The 21,257-nt window shown below is 43.2% G+C and overlaps 1 protein-coding gene across 1 annotated transcript in view; it reads left to right on the top strand.

Moving 5' to 3' along the window:
* The first annotated feature begins 6,885 nt into the window (after positions 1-6,885).
* The window catches only part of GABRR3 (gamma-aminobutyric acid type A receptor subunit rho3), a 46,471-nt gene continuing 32,099 nt past the window's right edge, over positions 6,886-21,257 (top strand). The window contains 2 exon segments of the mRNA XM_058556506.1: positions 6,886-7,074; positions 15,608-15,726. Coding sequence (XP_058412489.1) covers positions 6,920-7,074; positions 15,608-15,726 — 274 coding nt within the window. The 5' untranslated portion in view covers positions 6,886-6,919.

The following is a 21,257-nucleotide window of genomic DNA, read 5'->3' as shown; positions in this document are numbered from 1 at the left end:
CTTAACCACTGTGTTTTATTGTCTCCACAGAGATTTCAAAAGTCACCATAAATCCATCTGCCTGATGAACACAGAAGAGGAATGGAAGTCCAGGGAGGATAAGCAACTTTCTAAAGGTGGTTCAGTCAGCGCCACGTGCCGTCCCAGAGCCGAGTCTCCTGGCTCTTATCTAGTGTCCGTCCAATACGTTACTCATGACAGGCACTTCATTTTGCTAGAAAGTTTCTTTTTCCGCAGTGCTCACTTCGATCTCCCAGTATTTCCACAGAAAAAACGAAATGCTGTTCTTGCATCTAGGAAAGACGTGAAACCTTAAAAACATGCTCAGTGTCCAGAGAAACCGACAAACATCATCAGTCTTCATTCAAGGTAAATAATTGCATTTTCCTTGATAACAGGGATTTTTTTTTCCTGCCTGGATCATTTGGCATTATCCCATTAACCTTTTCGTTTAATTTTGCCTAGGTTGGTAAGCACATAGTATTGTTTGTGGTTTAGACTTAAACCCTAGGGCGGTCTGGACGGGAATGTCTGGCCTGTGCTGCCCTCTGGTGGTCACTTTGCACTACTGCACTATGATGAAGCCTGCTCCGCTCCAGTGGCACCCACGCTGTCTTGAGCAGAGCAAGATTCTTCAGGGTCCCGCTCCTACCACAGCTGGCTCTGTATCTCGGGGATGCGGAGGGAGGGGGATGCTCTCCTGGGGCTCTGGTAATTCTGGGAAACGGAAGAGGAACGCCACTTCTGAGAGCAAGGCTTTTGGAGGGATAGCGGATGCCCCCTACTGGCTGCTCTTGGCAAGGCCAGGTGATATATTTCCGATGTACCGAAGCAAAATAAGAAAGAAAAAAGCAAATGAATTGAGCGTTTCATCTCTGCAGTATGTTTCCTCATGTCTAAAAAAGAGAAAAACTGGGCCAGTCTAAATACTCTCCAGAGGTCCTTCCATATCAGCGTTCTACGATTCCCCACTCAAGATATTTTGCCTACATGACTTCATGCAGACACGGGAAATTTCTGGAAGTTTGGAATTTGTTGTTGTTGTCAGATGTTCTTGATGCAGTCTAAATAAGACCTTCACTTTCCTTTTGTTTCCTCTTTCTGGGAAAAATGATAGTCACATATCCCAAGATGAACACTGGGGACACAGCCATCCCAGTTTTCTCCTTGGCTCCCTGCCAAAGGAGTAGACCGCGTGGACGTCATCAGAGCGGGAGAAGAGGGAACAGGAGGCAGTTGACGCGAGGGAGAGCTGAAACCAGCACAAAATTCTCCAGTGACCCTGCGATTCGTTTTGTTTCCTGGTAGTTACCACTTTCTCATTTTGACAGATGTGGTTTTCTGCTGTTTCTTAAGAAGCTTACTGGGCTTGCAAAGAGAGCACTCAAGGGATAAGGTTAAGGAGCCGCTTCAGCATCAACAGAGACAGATGCTTTAAAATTGAACTGAAACCCTGAGACCTTCTGCTGGCCAGCTCTTTGTATCTGGGGCCATTGCCTTATTTTTAAGCAAACCATTTCCCGCTTAAAATTAATAATTGGCAAAATATAAACTGCTTTTACTCCTCCCTTAATGTTAATATTGACATGGGTAATTGGTCTAACAAAGATTATTCAATAAAGAGGTCAGATGGGTTTGCATCATTGATTCATCTCTACAGTGTGGAGAGCGGCATCCTGACACCGTTTAAGTGATGGTGAGGAGACATACGATCGGCCAGGTATTTCTGAAAATGTGTGCCCTCAAATAGCTCCTCTGCTGGCCTGAAGCATAGACAATTGCTACTTCAGTATTTCATCCCTTCAAGTCAGACTCCTGCTTCAGGAAGTCCCCGTGAATGTCCTGCTTGTTCTTTCCCAGCTGCCACTGTCTCATGGTGAGGTTAACAGTTTAGCAGTCATCAAAAGAGTCTCGAGATGGTAGCACATAGAATTGTGAGAAGAAGGATGTACAGATGTATAAAGCACAGATTTACCTATAAATCAGAATTCCCAAACTAGGTGCTCCGGGGACCACTCTTTTTTGAAGAATATTAGTAAGCATTGTGGACTTTTTTATAAAGGAGATCTGAGGTCAACTAAGTTTGGGAAACGCAGAACAGCAACACTAAACAGGCTTTTTTTTTTCTTCCTGGGAAAGAGTCACCCTGAACTAACATCTCTTGCCAATCTTCCGCTTTTTTTTCTTTTTTTCCTCCCCAAAGCCCCAGTGCATGGTTGTATATCCTAGTTGTAAGTCCTCCTGGTTCTTCTGTGTGAGCCGCTGCCACAGCATGGCTACTGACAGACGAGTGGTGTGGTTCCACGACCGGGAACCAGGCCTGGGCCCCTGAAGCAGAGCACACCAGACTTTAACCCCCAGGCCAATAGGGCTGGCTCTAAACAGGGTTTTTTACTGAAACCTTTAATGTGTTGATAATCATTTCAACAAATATTTATTAAACACTGACCATATGCCAAAAATAATGAGAAGCGTCTGGGACCCCCCAGGGAACAGGACATAGATGGCTTCCTTGTAGACTTACATTCCAGCAGGATTAGACAGAAGTGAATAATAGACATAAAAGTAAATTGTATAGGGGCCGCCCAGTGGTGTAGTGGTTAGGTTCACACGCTCCGCTTCCGTGGCCCAGGGTTCATGGGTTCAGATCCTGGATGCAGACGTACGTACTACTCGTCAAGCCGTGCTGTGGCGGCATCCCACGTACAGAATAGAGGAAGATTTGCACAGATGTTAGCTCAGGGACAATCTTCCTCACCAAAAATAAATTGTATACCACGTGCTCTGTGGGGTGTAAGGTAAGTTGGTAACACAGCTTATTGGAGGAAAGGGTATGTACTGCATTTTTTAAGGTGCCAGGTGCTTCATTGAGTAAGTGACACTCGAGCAAAGATTGAAGTTGGTTAAAGGAGTCAGTCATGTAGACATCTGGATGAAGAGTGTGTCAGGCAAGCGTGGCAGACCCGGGGTGGGGGGGGAGGCTGTTTGGTACAACTGAGGAACAGCCGGAGGCCAGTGTTTGTGGAACAGCTGGAGGGGGAGTAGAAGTCAGAGGCGAGGGGCAGGAGGGCGTTGCAGTTTCCGTAGGGCCTTCCTAGCCATGGTAAAGACTTTTTAAATTGAGGAAAATGAGGAGCCACTGCAGAGTTTTGAAGAAAGGAGTAACTCGATCTGAGTGATATTTTTAAGGGGTCACTGGTTGCTGTGTTGAGAATTGACTGAGACAGGGCCAGGAGGAAGCAGGGAGACCAGTCAGGGGCGACTGCGAGAATTCAAGCAGGAGGTGCTGGTGAGAAGCACTGGGATCCGGGATGTGCTTTTAAGGTGGATGGAGGTGGAGTGTGAGAGAGAGGGGTCACGAGAGAACAGCGTTGTTCTCTGTTGAGAAAGAGGAGGTCGTCGGTGAATGGGGAAATGCTAGCACGCTTACCGCTGGACACGTTTCTCTTGAGGAACTTGTCAGACATCCAGGTAGAAACATTAGCAGGCGGTTGGATATGTCTTAGTCTGCTTGAGCAGCTGTAACACGATACCACAGAGTGGGTGGCTTATAAACAACAGACGTTTATTTCTCACAGTTCTGGAAGCTGAAAGTCTGAGGTCAGAGTGCCCGAGTGGTCTGGTGAGGGCCCTCCTCCAGACTGCAGACTTCTCATCGTGTCCTCAGGGGGTGGAAGGGCTGAGGGAGCTCTCTGGGGCCTCTTACAAGAGCACTAATCCCATTCACGTGGGCTCCACCCTCATGACCTCATCACTCACCAAAGTCCCCTCCTCCTAAAACCATCACCTTTGGGGGTTAGGATTTCAACATGTGAATTTTGGGAGACAACAACATTGAGACCATAGCCATATGAGATGGAATTTGGGGAGAAAACCTGAACGAAAGATACAAATTTGGGAGTGTTTGGCATATATATGGTTTTTAAAGCATTGAGACTGGATGAGATCACTAAAGGAGTGAGTTGGTAGAAAAGAAGAGTACTGGAGTACTGAAATACTGGAGTACTGATGTACTGAGCATAGGGCCGCTGCATGTGATGAGGTCTGATAGAGGAAGGAATCAGACAAATAGACAACAGGCAGAATGACCCAAGAGGTAGAGGAGACAGGAGAGCACAGCACCCCAGAAAGCAGGTGAAGAACATGTGTCCATGGGGGGGAGAGATGGGTGTGTCAAGGCTTCCAGTAGATCAAGTGAGATAAGGACGGAGACTAGACCACAGAACCACCACCCTCCAGCCTCCACGTTGCTAAGGGACGAGAGCACTTTCACTGTACCCTGCACTGTGAACTGTGAATCCCTGAGAGGCTATAACAAGTATCGTGTTTCCCAAACTCACTTCACACAGAACGCTAGTCCATGAAACATCACCATTGTACTGAGAACTACGTAGGTCTAGACACCAAATCTCTAAGCATCGTTCTAAATGAAGAGAACAGGCCTGGGTAGCACAGAGTGCCAGGGTCAGGGGTCAGTGCCCTGGAGCTCATGAGCACTGAGGCGGAAAGCCTTGAAAACAAACTTTGACCCCAGTGGAGTTCCCCAGCAGTCAAAGTGACAGCAGCTCAAGATCAGCAACTTCTGTTACATTTCTTCTGTTGACTGGCTCTCACAGAGGAGGAAAGCTTACCGGCCTGGAAATACATGAAAAAAATGCTCAGACTTCTCTAGCCAGTAAGGGAGTTAAAATTAAAACTACAACATCCATTGGATTGGGTAACATTTAAAAGCCTTATAATTCTAATGTCAAAAAAGATTTTAAGGGGGCTGGCCCAGTGGTGCAAGTGGTTAAGTGCGTGTGCTCCGCTGCAGCGGCCCCAGGCACGCACCGACATACCACTTGTCAAGCCATGCTGTGGCAGCGTCCCATATAAAGTAGGGGAAGATGGGCATGGATATTAGCCCAGGGCCAGTCTTCCTCAGCAAAAAAAGAGGAGGATTGGCAGATGTTAGCTCAGGGCCGATCTTCCTGACAAAAAAAAAAATATATATATATATATATATATATATATATAAAGATTTTAAGAAATGAGAACTCACCTTCACTGCTAGTGCAGTTGTAAATTGGTACAATCACTTTTATGAGCAATGTGGTAGTTTCCAGTCAATTTGAGGATGTGAAAATTGTTCAGCCTACAGTTTCACTTCTAGGTGTTTACCCTAAAGAAATTCCTACACATGTGCACAAAGAAATATTCACAAAAATTCACTGCAGGATTGCTTATAATAGATTGTTCATGATAGAAAATTAAGAAATAATGTCTAACAACAAAAGAATGAATAAATAAAATGTTAGTTATCCACACATTGAAATACCATATAACAGTTAAAAATTAATTAGCTAAAGTTACATCTAGCAACATAATAAATTTCTAAGCATAATGTTGAGAGAAAAAGTATTCTGTAGAAATAAAAATGTAATATGATACCATTTATGTAAAGTTTTTTGAAACATGCAAAACATTTGTATATTATTTATGAATATACATATAATAATGGTATAACCTTATCTAACAATAAACACTAGATAGAGGATGAGGAGAAAGCAGGATTTATTCCATCCTTCTGTCTACTGGTAATATTTTATATTAAACATACATTTTAAAGAGGAAAGACGTGCCTAAGAAACATAGGAGGAGGTTTTAATGCATGGGCTGAGAAGATGTAACCCAAGTCAAGTAAACTAATGTGACAACTCAATAACTCAGAGTGCAAGGTGTCAAGGAGACAAATCAATTAGAGGAAATGTCAGAATTTCCTTCACACTGTATTTCTGGGAAGAAAATGATATTCTTCTTAAGTCCTCATAAACAGGTCAGCTGTCGCTGTGTTGCTCACCTTGTGGCGTTCCTATTGGAGAAACGTAATTTCACCGGCATGCCCATTCATTGGTACTTTGCACACGCAGAGGGAGTGTTTCCACGGAATATTTCTATGCTTGTGTGCAAAGTACCATTAGAAGCCATAATTTAACAGGGATAGTGTATTCCTTTCCAACTGCCCAGGACTAATTTCTTTTTTTTTTCTTTATCAGGCTGTGCACCATGTTAAACCTTAAAGTGAACCACTTTTGATATCAATGGGATAAACCATCATCTTAAAATATGATTATTTTTCAACAAAAATAATCATTTAATTTTTTGTTTGTACTATGGCAATCTGTATGCATTTAGGGAGAGAAAGATTTCTTTCTGGATTAAAAATGAATCATGAGGGCCGGCCCGGTGGCGCAAGCAGTTAAGTGCGCGCTTCGCTGCGGTGGCCCGGGGTTCACCGGTTCGGATCCCGGACGTGCACTGACACACCATTTGGCAAGCCATGCTGTGGCGGCGTCCCATATAAAGTGGAGGAAAATGGGCATGGATGTTAGCTCAGGGCCAGTCTTCCTCAGCAAAAAAAGAGGAGGATTGGCAGATGTTAGCACAGGGCTGATCTTCCTCACAAAAAAAAAAAAATGAATCATGAGATAATTTAATGTGTAATTAAAATTAAATTAATCATCTTTGTTCTCATTAAGCATATTATTTTGCTGAGTCATTAAATATATTCAAACGCTATTGTGCTAGATTAAGGGGATTTCATGCCCGTCCTCACTCCCTTGTCTGCCAGGCCACCCCTGAGAGTTTATTGAGGAGGGATCAAGCATCCACTAAGAACCCTCCCTGGAAAGAGGCACTGAAGGATGGAAACTGAAAATGAAAAATCTGCTCTGTTTTCCTTAAATTCCCTAAATTGCTGATGATCCTGACAGATGTTTGCCTGTAAGTCATGCACATCTGTTTAATCTACTAAAACAAGAGATGCTGAGTTGAAGGCCATGTCTCTCTTTTTACTTTGATACCTTTTACCTGGCGCTCTATTTTCTCTTAATGACACATGAAACCTACATTGATAACAGTATTGGTGGCATCCATCTACATGCCTTTCCTCTGGAAGATGACCCTGGCTTCCCATTTGGTCTTCCTCACCTGCATCTGGATCACATGGACGCCAAATGTCTTTGCTGCTTCTGAAATCAAGCCCCCGGTCCACGCAATCATTGCCCAGTTTCTGTCACCAGCTGCCTCAGACCTGTGGGAAACCTGGAAACATATCTTTAAGAGCAGCCCATCTTTGTGGCGGTGATTGTCTCTAGAGATAGCAGTCACCCTTCAAATATATCACCTCTGGGTAGCGTCAGAAAGCGGAATCTTGGGTCTCTGCTGGCATTTGTACGCTTATTTTGGGAGAAGACCTTTAAAGGGCTCTTGTAGGGATCTTCTTTCGGGGAATGTATTTCTTCAATGAGTAATGCATTTATTACTAATGATGACATGTGTTTAATGTTTCTTCAATGTTTTTAGAGTAGAAATTTGTCTAAGCACCAACTTCTAATGTCCAGTCCTTGTAGAGTGTCTAGTTCCATATAGGGATGAGATAGTATTGAAAGGCATTAAAGCCATTTGTTGTCTTTCAAGATTGGTTTCCATATCTTTGAAATATCATCCTGAATGTCAGTACGTCCTCATTACTATCTTATCATCAATAATCGAGAGCATGTTTGACATGCTAGTGAAAGAGCATAGCTCCCTACCAGAGCGACCAGTTCATCCTGATTTGTGGGGACTTTGTGGGCTTTAGCACTGAAAGTCCCAGGAATCCCCTCAGTCCCAGGCAAACTGAAATGATTAGTCATCCTAGTATCCATGTACCTCTAATAACCAAGGAATGACCTCCTGTCTTGGGAAAGTCTTTCCTGGTCACCAAGCACAAGATTTCCAAAAAGACCCCGGAGGAGAAATTGAGGAATGAAGGTGAGTAATATCACCCAGCTGACTTGGCAATCAACAAGGTGACAGATGTTTCAGCCAGACTGCTCTCAATCTTGAATATTTATGAAGCACTCACAATAAGATCAGGAAAGAGAACACAAAAATTTAATAAATCCTTCTGAAGCCTCAGGTTAATGACCAAAAACAAAAGAGGTGTGGGGGGGCAGGGGAGGGAGAGGTTACTAGATTCCTGATTCCTGCTCTGCCGCTAAAAATCAGGGACCAGCCCTATGCTCTCCTCCCATGCTTCCATTCCCACACCCAGAGCTGAGATGATACCGAGTCTTGTCCAGTTTAGCCACTTTCTGAGTCCTCCTCAAGGCAGTTAGACAAGCAATATTGGAGATACAGTGGGTTATACCGCCAGACTATATGTTTTTTCTGGTTGCTTATAACATCTGTATAGTATATTTGATCTAATTTTGAAACCAGTGGAGACAACCTCAAATATCATCTACCCCTCAAACAGCCAAACATTTGTCTGGCTTGTTTGGTGGATGGTGGATGAGGAGAAGGGAGACTGTCGTAGGAGCTAACCCATCACCGTGGCTCACTATCCATGGCAGAGTTGCTGCAAAAAAAGCCACCATGTGTCATGTAAGGGACAAGAGGAGAATCTCAGTTCTTTGTGGTGGGATGGGAATTTTTTTCTTATGTTAGATGTCTCATTTTTAGACTCTATTTAAATGAAGCGGGAACCCCAGGCTTCTGGTACATGGGGCCAAGCACGCTTGTTTTCACTTCTCCATATCCTAAGTGAGGGGCCCCTTTCAGCAACAAGCTAGAAGATGCTTCGTTAAAATTTACATCTAGGGCACAAAGGCTCGAGTAAACCATCAACATTGTTCAGAAGTAGCCACTTCGAATGAAAGTCAGGGATCTCCCCTGAGTTTAGAGAGTAATCCTGCCAGCCAGTTTCTGAGCTGTCCCTCGACCTCTCTCGTGAAGATTTTAAGGCGTTTTGACAAAAAAGCAGAAATTACTGTAGAGTGCAGTTTCTAAAGCAAGGAGCCCAGGTTCTTCAGACCTTAGTATGTGAATAAATACTGTGAAGTTCCCTGCCCCACACCCAAGCTGATTATCAATAACTAAATAAGTAATGAATTAATTCATAATCCACTCTTTCATAACACACAGGATCTAACAGCATGACCATGGAAGAAACACGTGATCTTTCTTTGAAAATTATGAAGTAGATTTATGTACATTTCCTTGCATTGTTGTGCATTATTTTGAGCCAGTTTTCATACAATCAGGCCCTTAAATGCTTTGCTATTATCTATTTTCATTCAGAATATAATCTTACTTTTTACCCAAAAATTCTCTTTTTTTATCCAAATATTTTTTAAATATTTTATTCAAAGATTTCCTTTATTTCTTAAAAACAAAATGGGGTTTTGGGTTGGTGAATAAAGTAAGTTATGACAGGGGGAAAATGTCCCTGTTTTGCCTACAGAAGACACTCGGCTCTCTAGGGATGCAAAGAGGGTTAAGCCTATAGATTCACTGAATATTTATTCATTCTTTCAACAGTTGTATTGAGGGCCCTTATATGCCGAGGGCCGGGTTGGGGATTAAGGATCCTGGGGAACAACACACCGTTTCTGGCCTTCAGAGTATGAGCAGACTGCAGAGTCTGCTTAAATCAGTTTGCAAGAGCTTATTGTTAAACTTTAAGGCTGTTAAAAATAAACATTATTAAAAATTAAATTATATAAAAATACAATTAAATAATTTTTAAAACAAAGGTAATAAATACTTAAAACTCACCACTTCCTAATTACTTTACTACATTTTACTATTATCTATTGTTCTTGAGGTTATTGACATCCGTTGTATCTGTATGGTAGAAATACTACACTCTGCTCTACTACACTACACTACAGCATGGGCTAAGCACGTCTCCGTCATGTCATAGCTTGAAGTCAGCCATGGTGGGAGTATTTACATCATGGAAATCAGCAAACGCTACAAATAGGGCTTTTTTTTTCCTGGAGAGTCACTTGTTAACATTTACCACCACATCTGCAAATCTAATGTAAAGGCCAGGAGGCATGGTCCGAGAAATTGCAAATTCAAGGGCTTCTGCAGGTGAGACGGAAGGGCGTGGCAGAGACGGAGCCAGCTCCAGGCCGGGGGCTCTGCCGGGGGCAGTGGCTGGTCAGGTCAAGCCTTCTCTTGTTATGAGAAAACTTCTCTTGCCAGATTTTCTGATTTTTCAAAAGAAAAATTCAGACTTTTATGTGAAGTTTTCCAATTTAATGCACCATATGGGCTAGTCAAAATACGTCTGCAGACCAGCTCCTAATCTGGTCCAATCTCCTCAGGGCACAGATGAGGGAACTGACCTCATCGCTGAGTTCATGACCTGACAGAGACCCAATAAGACGTAGGAACCGTCGTGTCTCGAGTGGGGCCTTTGCTCTGGCTGGCTCGTCCACAGAAATGTCCACCTGCATAGGTTTTTCCTTCATCAGAGACGGGCTGTTGAGTAAAGCCAGGTGTGTATTCCTAAAGTTCAGGAGTCAGGAGCCATTCAGTCCCACCACAGAGTCACTCGGTCTAGTGCACCGTGTCCTCTCTCAGAAGTCTCAAAAGCATCAGGGACCTGGATGTAAACACTTCATCCAGAATTGTCAAGGTTTTCTTAGTGGTCAAAAATTGGGTCAACCGATTTTCCCACTACTTTACTGCATTCCTTGAATTTGCACCTATGTAGCCTAATAGAACATTTTTGCTTCATTTTGTATTTTTCTAAAGAAAAATAATAAGTCTACAAAGAGTTTTTTAAATGTTGCCTCACATTATTTGAGACTTCAGGCTGGGCTTCTGTGTGCACTGGCTCATGATAGAGCTTAAGTGAGAAAAAACATCCATATTAGCAGCAGGGCATGCTTCCAGAATGACAAGGAGAACAGAGGGATGAGGTGGAGAGCCACGACTGGATCCTTATCTGGAAAAGATCCTAGATGGCAAGCCCAATTTGGTCCAGATAATTTGTAAAGCATTTATCACACAAACCCAACAATGGATTTTACAGGGAAAAATTACAGAGAATCTCAATTATGCTTTCCCTTTTACAAGTTCACTTCTAATCCTTATTCAAAGCATTTTCCACATTGTTTCATAGACATCATAATGGTATTTTTAATCACTCCCTGTTATTACTTTCAATTAAAGGACCAGAATTACCTACTTTATTATTGAACATTTATTCTCAAGTTTGCACTATAATGAATAACAGCAATAAATATTTTCATGCCTGTAATTTTTCCTCCACCAATAAAAATTATAATATTCCTGGAAATGAATTATTGAGGGAAAGCATATGATTTATCTTCATAGCTCTGGAAATAGATTTGTAAAGGGCGTTCGCCAATATTTGCACTGCCACCTACAAAGTATAAATGTTTCCATTTCATTGTGTCCTTAAACAGCATTGGGTACTAAGATTTTTTGTTTTCTGCTCATTTAATAGATATAAAATGGTAGTTATGGTTTTATTGGTATCTCATTGTTAACTCTCTAGATTATTTTTTAATATGCTTGTTAATTATATCCTCCCTTGGGTAAACAGTCTATTGATGTCAGGCCTAGTTGTTTTCAAGTTTTGATCCTAGTAAACTAGTCAAATGTACAGGCCCTTGAGAAAGCAGTTTTGTAAAGCAACCAGCTGAGTATTTGTGACTCAACTAAAGAGAGTTTTTGTCGTTCCACTTATTATTTAAACTCCAGTGCATCAGAATGACTTAGATGTATTTGGTTCTCCTCAACCAGTTTTAGTAGTTTTTAATTCTTTGCCTAATATGTCCTCCTCAAAGAGTCCCTCAGTCCCCCCTGAAACCACTCAAAATCCAGCCTTCCCTTCCCCCTGGACCACCACGTTCTTAGTCACAAAGTCATAGTCAAGTTTCTGATACTGAGAAGAGGGGGGAGCATAGAAATATGCTTCCTTTGTTCCTTCCAGGAAGGAAAAGGTTCTAACTCAAAGAGAAAAAGGCTAACTATGACCAAGACTCACACCTACTGTTTCTCAAACAACACTCATAACACTTTGTGGGGAAAGACAAAGATTAAGGACGCTGTGTGAGACTCTTCCACAAGTCGAGATTTCTTTGCTCTGTTCCATCAGGACTCGGCCTTCTAGAGGACCCTCTCAGACAGAAGTGATCCAAAAGCTTTCTTTCAGTAACTACTAAAATGAGATCATTTTTCCTAGAAAAGGGGAGAAAGCAGATGACACAAAGTGGTTTAAAATGATACATATGTAAGACCAGACGGCTCTGAGCCAAGTCGGATGCTCCCGCAGAAACTAACCTCCTTATTAACCATATTTGCTTCTCTCACCTTTGTTCTATTTCAGCCTTCATTTCGTTAACCTTTTATATGTGTCTTTTTGTATTATAAACCAGGGGTCTTCAGATAGGGCACCTATACTCCTGGAGTTATAAAGGACCCTCAGGGGTGCATGCAAGCTATTGGAGGGGCTTGTGGGCATGAACAGTTTGAAAACAATCAATTTCTGGATCTTCGACTTCCTCTGACCTCTGTCCTGAAACTAATCTACTTGAAAACTTGCCTGCGGTCTCCTTTCCAGCCTCCCTTTAATGATCACTCTGTCCATTTACAAAATAAGGGCACACCTCATCCTCTTCCGGAATCTTACTGCGTGTGTAAAATCTTCCGGGTGCAAAGAGACCATTATAAATATTGTTGTTGAGGAAGTGGATGACTCTAGTTTAAATAACACATCCTTTTCCAAACTGGGTGATTTCCTATTTTTTTGCTTTCAACAAAATTGAAGGAAGAACCTAATTAACTTTTCAGGTTACAAATCATTGGAAAAAATTGATGATGATTGCTCACAATGTGAATTTTGGAAAATAAGTAAGAAGGAATTTAAATGTTACATTGCTAAAACAATGCTGAAACAAAATTTCTTCAAATTCCATGTACTCACATATATATAAACAAAGTTTTTCAATATTTTCATCTATAAAAGTAAAAAATAGGAATAGAATTTATGCTAGGTCTGGTTTCATTCCAGCAATGAATAATATTCATATACAGATATGTGAAGTAATTGGAGGAAATATATCATCACTGCATTAAGAAATACATTTCCAGTAAAATTTTATTCATAATTTTAGTATTTATCAACATTTATATGAGTTACATTTTGCTCCATTTGTAATAGTCATAGAAGCTAAAAAAGCTAATTTCAATGTCTATACATATATTCTTGCAAAGCAGTATGAGGGGGTGATAACATTCTATGAAGGAAACAAAATGGAAATGCAAGTTCAAAGAAAACAAGGAATGATGTAAAATTTCTTATTTTTAAAGAAGAGGTTATTCATGTACTTTAAAATGCATAGTGTTTAGATTCATTGGATACATTAAAAGACGAAATATGTTTTATTTTAAATTATCAATATTTAAGTAATTTTATAATGAAAAAATTATAGATGTCCACTCAAATATGTGTGAGGGAGTACACAGATTTTCAAAATTCTTTTAGAGTGTCTATAAGCTACATAATCCTTCTTGAGAAGTAGATGAAGTATAAATAAAGTCAGAAATAAGTACACCAGGGCCATCTCCCTATGGATGAGAAGAGCCCCAGGTACGAACAGGTGCAAGCCTTCAGGTACTGCCCAGAGGGCATCTGTGCACACTCTGTGCTCAGTGTTCTCGGGGTCGTTAATTAGGATTTATCCTTTCCAATCTCATGGAGAGGTTTGCTTCTGTAAAAACACATTAGTGACACATTATATAAGTATAATCCGTTACTTGTATTATATACCAAAGGAGTTCACAAATTGTCACGGGTATCCACCCAAAGTTACATACCCTTTTTCCTAAAATAATAACTAGTTAGCTTTTATTAAATGTCTAGTATTTTGCAGAACAATGGTTCTCCTGAGAAATTGTTATCAACACAAATTCTCATAACCCAAAGATTAAATCAGAAACTCTAGGCATAGAGCCCAGCACATCACGTGACTCAGAAGCATGCCAAGGAAGGTAGTACTTACAAAACATCTGGCATGCAGCCTTGAACATAGTAGGCATTTAATAAAAACTAGCTGCTATTGCATTTTCAATAAATAGTTCATTCTAGCTTCTTGGAAGATGTTTTCTGGCTAATTTGAGATCCTTGGAAGAAATAGTTCTATGTGTTCAATTATTCATAGGATATAATGACTTAACATGTTTAAAATCAAACTCATTGTCTTCTACGCAAAGCAGATTTCCTCCTCCTTCTGAGATCCCATTTCTATCAATGGCAAAGATACATAAATAAATGTCTGGGGGTCTCAGCCAGAAACTTCCCTGTTGAAAGACCATATGCGGTGATGTCAGGTGCCCACAGGCATGGACATAGCTCTTTAACCAGCTGCTTCAGGATGTGAAATTCTCACCATCAAAGTCACTTCATTAAGACATTGCATCCACGAGTCGTATGTTAAAATTTACATCTCTTTCCTGGAGAAGACATTTATTAACTCAAAAGCATATCAGGAATTCAGAGTAACTGGAATTCACCTGGTATACCCCCCGGGGTCTTGTGTTATTGCTGCTGCTGGCGATGATGATGATGACGATGTCAGGCACATTTTCTGGAAGGAGGAGCTGAGCAAAGTCTCCAGCACCTGGGCAAGAAGTCAGCTGTGTGTCGCCCACAGAGGAGCTGTGCTCACAGCCTCTCTGCTCCACACTGGACCACCGCAGGGAAGTATGCGTCACAGGACCCGACGGGTCAGGGGGACCTGGGACTTGCCTGAGTCCACAGACCAGGGAGAAACAGGCTTCCCTCTCGGGCCAGGACCCTACACGTGCCTGAGAGGCCACTCCCCGCTCTGCCTTTGCCTTGGAGAACCTCACCTCCGTCACAGCGGGACCCGGGCCAGGCCCAATCAGTGGTCACATCGTCCATTTGTCCTCTGGATTCCTCCCATTCCCACTGCCATCCCTCAAGTTCCAGAAGCTACTACGGAGATTCTACCTCTAATCTCAACCAGCACCCATTCTTTCTGCTCATTTTGTCTTGGGAAAACACTGTTTTCATCAGTTTACCATGTTGCAGAGTTTTTGTTCTTTACTGTCTCACCCATTCTTTCTGCTCATTTTGTCTTGGGAAAACACTGTTTTCATCAGTTTACCATTTTGCAGAGTTTTTGTTCTTTACTGTCTCACCCATTCTTTCTGCTCATTTTGTCTTGGGAAAACACTGTTTTCATCAGTTTACCATTTTGCAGAGTTTTTGTTCTTTACTGTCTCACCCATTCTTTCTGCTCATTTTGTCTTGGGAAAACACTTTTCATCAGTTTACCATTTTGCAGAGTTTTTGTTCTTTACTGTCTCAGTGCAGAAGCAGTTTAACTTCAGTGACTCTGGGAGTCACTCAGGCACGTGTTAACGTGGATTCCCAGGCCCTGTCTCCTCGGTTCTGGTGTAGGTGATCAGGGTGGGGTCCATGGGGCTGAATTTTGATTACCTCCACTCAGGGGTAGTGACCAGGTTTTCCTGGTGTAAAAACCATATTCTGAGGAACACTGCCCGACAGTGCATTACATCCAAACTCAGTTTGTAATAAAATTTGGCTTACCTTACCTGCCCTACCCTTGCATATTAAAGAGCAAATGTCACATCTTTGGCCACGTGTAACATGAACTGAGAGTACAAGCTTTCTGTCTATATTTCAGAGGATACCATATGAACACAGAAGCCTAATCTAAATCAGAACATCTAGAAGCACATGTATCTCAAAAGTATTTTGTCCCCATTGGAGGGACAGCAAACAAGAAACCAGAATGAGGAAAGCCGACAGCACCAAAGTGTGGCCCCTAAAACACGAGCAACCTCTCCCTATCGAGGACCACGATTTTGCAATGAGACCTGGATTCGGAGGTGAGTATTGTCTTTACCAAACTCTCATGTCACAATCCATTGCACCGTCCAAATGGAGTTGAAAATTTGAAGCAATTAAGACCAAACACAAGTAAAGATCATCAATTAAAAAAAAACCTTTTACACTGATATCCTCTCGAATGAGAACTGGTTAAGCATTTTAAATTGACCAAAAAAAGATAAATATTTTTAGTAAATATCCATACTGTTTACTAATCCTAAATAGTATGTATTCAATAGAGAATGGATATATCCTGCCTATACACCAACTTATTGTTTCAGCTAAAACCTATAAATTGGATTACGTGATGATATTCATCAAGTCTTATTGAATATTCTTGTAAACTGGGATGCCTGGCTTTCGTGGGAGAACCAGTATGGCAAATGCCATGGCTCCTTATGAAACAACTCTGCTGAGGTTTTTATTTATTTTTTATTTTTTTATTTTTTTGTGAGGAAGATCAGCCCTGAGCTAGCATCCATGCTAATCCTCCTCTTTTTTTGCTGAGGAAGACCGGCTCTGAGCTAACATCTATTGCCAATCCTCCTCCTTTTCTCCCCCCCCCCCAAAGCTCCAGTAGATAGTCCTATGTCATAGCCGCACATCCTTCTAGTTGCTGTATGTGGGACGCGGCCTCAGCATGGCCGGAGAAGCGGTGCGTGGGTGCGCGCCCGGATCTGGATCGGAACCGGGCTGCCAGGAGCAGAGCCCACGCGCTTAACCGCTAAGCCACGGGCGGCCCTCTGCTGAGGTTTTTTCACCACTGAAGTAGTTTGAAATGTTGGAGCACCCCCTGTGCTGAGCCCTGTAATGCACTCGCTCCTGCCACCCCGCAGGGACCCCAGAAGCAGGCACTGTCATGATCCCCAATATTCCCCTGAGGAAGCTGGGGCTCAGGTTAGGAGATTTGCCCAAGGCCGTGAAACAGCAGTAGGTGGTGGAGCCACGCAGCAGTGGCAGGCAAGGGGCGCAGGAGGGCCGGGTTACACGACACGCTTAGAACAACGCCCCGGTCGTTGAACGTGCGAGCGGCCGCGTCGGTGAGGGCACCAAGTTTCCCAGAGATGGGCGGGCTGCGGCGAGATCCGCGGGGTAACCCGAGCTCTGCTCCTCGCCGTCGCCCCGCGAGTCCCCGGCGCTGGCCGGCGTCTCCCGCTCCCCGGACTCCCGACGCGACAGCTTCCCGGGCGCGGACGCGGGGACGGGAGAGGCGGCCGCGAGGCCGAGCCGGCGGGGTCCCCGCGGGGCAAGCGGGGCGCTGTCCGGCGCAGCACGGACGCCTCGTCCCGGGGCCTGGCCCCAGGGCGGCCCCGCAGGGCTGGCGCGGGGGCCGCCCTCTTCACAGGGAGGGTCGACCACCTCAGGCGGGGGGCGGTGAGGCGGCTTGTTTGCTTGTGTTTTAATTTGCTGGAACCCGTCGGGTTGCAGTTCTCAGGGTCTGGCTTTGATTCTATCAGATTAGTGACTCAACTTGATAATCACCTGGGGGTTTTAACACCCACATCACTGGCCCCCCAGAGGTTTAACTCCCTAGGTGGGGAGGGGCCGACAATCTGCATGTGTAATCAGTTCCCGGGTGAGGCTGATGCTGCTGGTCTGGGAATCGAGTTTGATAACTAGTACTGATTCAGTTTAGCAGCATCAGATTAAACCTTGGTGAGTTTAATTTTTTGTTTCTCTAGAGCATTTCTCACACTTGCTGAACCTAATTTAAGATTTTAGAAGCCTCGAAATTAATCGGGTTTAAAGATGTGTCCGTGTTTACTTCTAGGGCTACCTCCTTATCTTTTTCTTCACATCACTGCTTCTCAGCTGTCATCCTCACCACAATTCTCTTCAAGATGCCTGAGCCCTTAACCACCATTCCCAGTAGACCGCTTCTCTCCCCAACCAAATTTACCCGAACTTTGCATAATATACTCTACAACTATCACGTAGGTATTCTGTACCTTGGTGTCTATGATTCTATGAAAACTGTTCAACTGTTTCCCCACCACTACGTGGTCGGAGAAAAGCGGACGGTCAATTTGCGCGGCTGTGTGTCTTTTGAGCCACCAGGGGGCGCCCGTCGCACAGGAATGGCTTTGAACTCGCTTCTCCGGAGCAGCTGTTAAAAGCCCAAAATGATGTTCTCTTTCCAACATCAATTCAAAAAGCTGCCCTAATTCCTGTCAGGTTAGGTTACTCAGTTAAATTAATTTCTATCGTAGAGGAAAGGTTTTTATGGGTCTACTTCAGACCGTTGAAGGCCAGAAAGATTGAGAGAAAAATGACTGCCCTTGAATTTGGACCTTGAAAGGCTGTGTCGCTCAAAGAGGTCCCAGGTCCAGCAGCAGAATCCCCCGGGGGCTGGCTGAAAATGCAGACCCTCAGGCCACACTCCAGGCTTTCTGAATCAAAGTCTGCGTGTTACCCCGATCCCCAGGTGTTTTGAATACACATAACAACTTGAGAAACAGCCGTAGGTTACTGAGCCACCCTCCGCTTCTGTTTTAAAATGTTTGCCTTCATTCTCCCTTCCCTATTGTCATCTCCATCCCCCAGAAAAACATAACATTGACTTTAATTTCCACTTCTCTTGATGTGTTAGAGATACATGTTAAGGTTTTTTTTTTTTTGAGAAAGCTTTTTTTAAAACATTTTTTCCCCCTGAGGCTACTTTGTGAGGCTATTAAAAATGCAATTGAAATGTGCTAGTTAACTAGTGGCAGGTGGCAAATCACCCCACGATTAAGAAATTTTTCTGACAGTCACAGGCTGGGGCTAAATGGTGTCCAAATGGCTTGTGTGCTCAGTCAGTTCAAGCAGAAAAATCCATAAATTCAGTCTGAAATGTCGGTCTAGTGTCAGTCTGTGAAATACAGCCCCTCACCCTCTCTTGTCTTGGTCAGAGCGGCTTCTCATCCCGTGACCTGCGCTCTGCTCTCTCCCGGCTGCCTTCCTGGGGAAGTCGGGCCGCAGGAAGCAAAGACATGCTCTGATTTATCTTCCCTTCTTCATCCTTTCCTAACAAACACGCACAGGCTGCTTCCCTCTTGACCCAAATGGAGCTTCCGCACTTCTCTTGCCTTAATGTGTTTTCCTAATTAGCTTTAACATTAAAACCAGCTGCTACTGCAGCGTTTCTTACTCTTAGAACGTTAGAAGATTAATTGACTCATTATGTGGAAACAGGAGGATGTAAATTTAGCGCAGCCTTTTGTTTAACTTGGGTTATAAATTGCAGCTCATTTTCTTTCCTATGTGCTCCCTGCCCTTTACATCTCCCATACCTAAGGGCCTTCTTGTGTTCATCTCAGAGACCATCATTTCTTTGTTTCCTTAAAGAGAAATCAGTTCAGCATCTAGATACTGGCTACTGAGTCAAGACAACAGCTAAGATGCAAAAGCGGCTTGTCCAGTCTGCTTGTCTAACAGGAGGAGGAGACGGGAGCCACAGGCACCTGGCTGTGCTCCTGCCGTAGCAGCTCTGGTTTAAGGCAGCTTCTCTGACCTCTCTGGGTGTAATTCCCTCATACGCCACATGGAGCTAAAGTCGGCTCTACCCAGCTAGCCAACAGAGGGCTGTAATGATTGTGGGAGATAATATATACCGTATCTTAAATGCACTATGCAGATAAGATGGATAACTTTTACTTAACTCTCCTTATTCCAGCACGCATAAGAACCAGACTGGTGACCTATCTCTACGTGTATAAAAAGAACTATAAATGTGTGTGCTACTACCCGTTAGTGATCCTGGGAAACAACTACTAAATATTAATTTAATTTTTACTAATTTCAAATACTTTATATATAGAATTAATAAAAGTATTTATAAATTGTTAACATCCGTGCTGTTTTATGTATTACTGATCCGGTAGATAACGAGTGAGTTTGTCGTCCAGACATTTCAATGGGGTCAGGCTGAGGCTTGACTGCGTTCTTCCATTTAGTCTCACTGCAGCCTGATCAGGTAGGGGCCGTGTATTTGTTTCCCCTATTTTACAGATGAGCAAACTGAGGCTTAGGGGCATTAAGGGATTTACAGAAGTTTGGCTTTCACTCAGGTTTATGTAGCTACAAATTCCATGATTTTTAGCCCATCTGCTTTATTGCCCCTTCCCTCTGGGACTCAGCTCCTTATCTGGAAAAAGAATGATCTTTGGAGCCCTTATCCAGCTCTAAAATTCTTTGATTCTGCATCTTGCCTTTACACGCCCCCCACCATCCCTCTTTCCTCAGGAATGTCAGAGCGCAGTGTAGACGCCTAGACCCAGGAGTAAGGTGCACTTAGGTGTGGAGCTCAGAGGAGACAAAAATGAGGTCAGACAGCGTCCTGGGGCAAACACATTCCCTTGAAATGGAAGAGCTCATCCCCACAAGAATAGAATAAACTGGAAGGAGGAAAGAGGAAATCTAAGACGTTTCTGGGAACCCATTCCTAACCGACAAGCCATATTTTTACCCCACTGTCAGACCAGCCTTCACACAACACTGAGGGCCCAGTGTCCAGTGGTGGCATGAATATGTCCTCTTATGGTGGCTTCATAAGACTGTCCCCAGGCTAGCAGAGAGAGTCATCAGCAACTAGGATCCACTTAAAAGACATATGATCCTAAATCTAAGTTGTTCTCAGCTTTTTGTTATGAAATAAGTGCTCTATGAGAAGCATTGTACCATTTTTCAGCGAGGAGTGGACTGATTATCTAAACGTTTGAGTGTTGGATCGGGAATAGTGGCTTGCGTTCCTAGGAACAGGTTTGCATTTTTGCTGAATTGCAGCAGCAATAATGTTTATTTAGTGCCATTTATTGATCTCCAATTAAGTTTACTAACTGTGTACTATTTCTAGTCCTCAAATAAGTCTCCAAGGTGAGCACTACCGCTCGGATCTTACAGGTGAGGAAACCAAGCCTAGAGATGTTCCTTCCCCAGATCGCGTGTGCGTCCTGGAGCTGGGGTCCAACTGCGGCTCTGAGGCCAGAACTGTATCCAGGACATGCTGCCACTTCTCGAGACCTCCCCAGACCTTTCAGTCCCTTGCAGTACTGGAGGTAATGCGAAGATTTACTCATCCTGAAAGGCCAGGGAGGGCCGTGGATGAGATCTTTCCGTGCCTTTTTATTTTGATATCTCTACTAATTAAAGAAAAGAGGCAAACACAACAAAAGCATTAGAGCTGAGCCTGATAAAGTGATAAAACTGAGCTTTTCCCAGGTTAACGCTTAATTATGAGTATCATGAAACAATTTTTTAATAGAATTGTTGTTATTAATGTTGTAGAAAGTAATTAATTCAATAGAGCAGGAGGTGGTTGGTCGTCCAGATGCAGGTAGGGTACCATGAAGTCTGAGGCAGAAATATGTTCGAGTGACGGGCCCGGCGCTGGCCAGCTGGAACCCTCATACGTGAGGGATGCTACTGAGGGTCTAGACTCACAGAACAGGAAAGGGAATCTGTGTTGATCAAGTGAAGGTAACATCGGCCATTAATGAGGGAGTCACAGATGGTGGACAGGGACTAGCCAGGTGTATCTTGTTTTATAATG

Source organism: Diceros bicornis, chromosome 15 (genome assembly GCF_020826845.1).
Source record: "Diceros bicornis minor isolate mBicDic1 chromosome 15, mDicBic1.mat.cur, whole genome shotgun sequence".
Classification (NCBI taxonomy): Eukaryota; Metazoa; Chordata; class Mammalia; order Perissodactyla; family Rhinocerotidae; genus Diceros; species Diceros bicornis.
The sequence above is the reverse complement of the archived record's forward strand: the minus strand, read 5'-3'. Positions and strand labels throughout refer to the sequence as shown.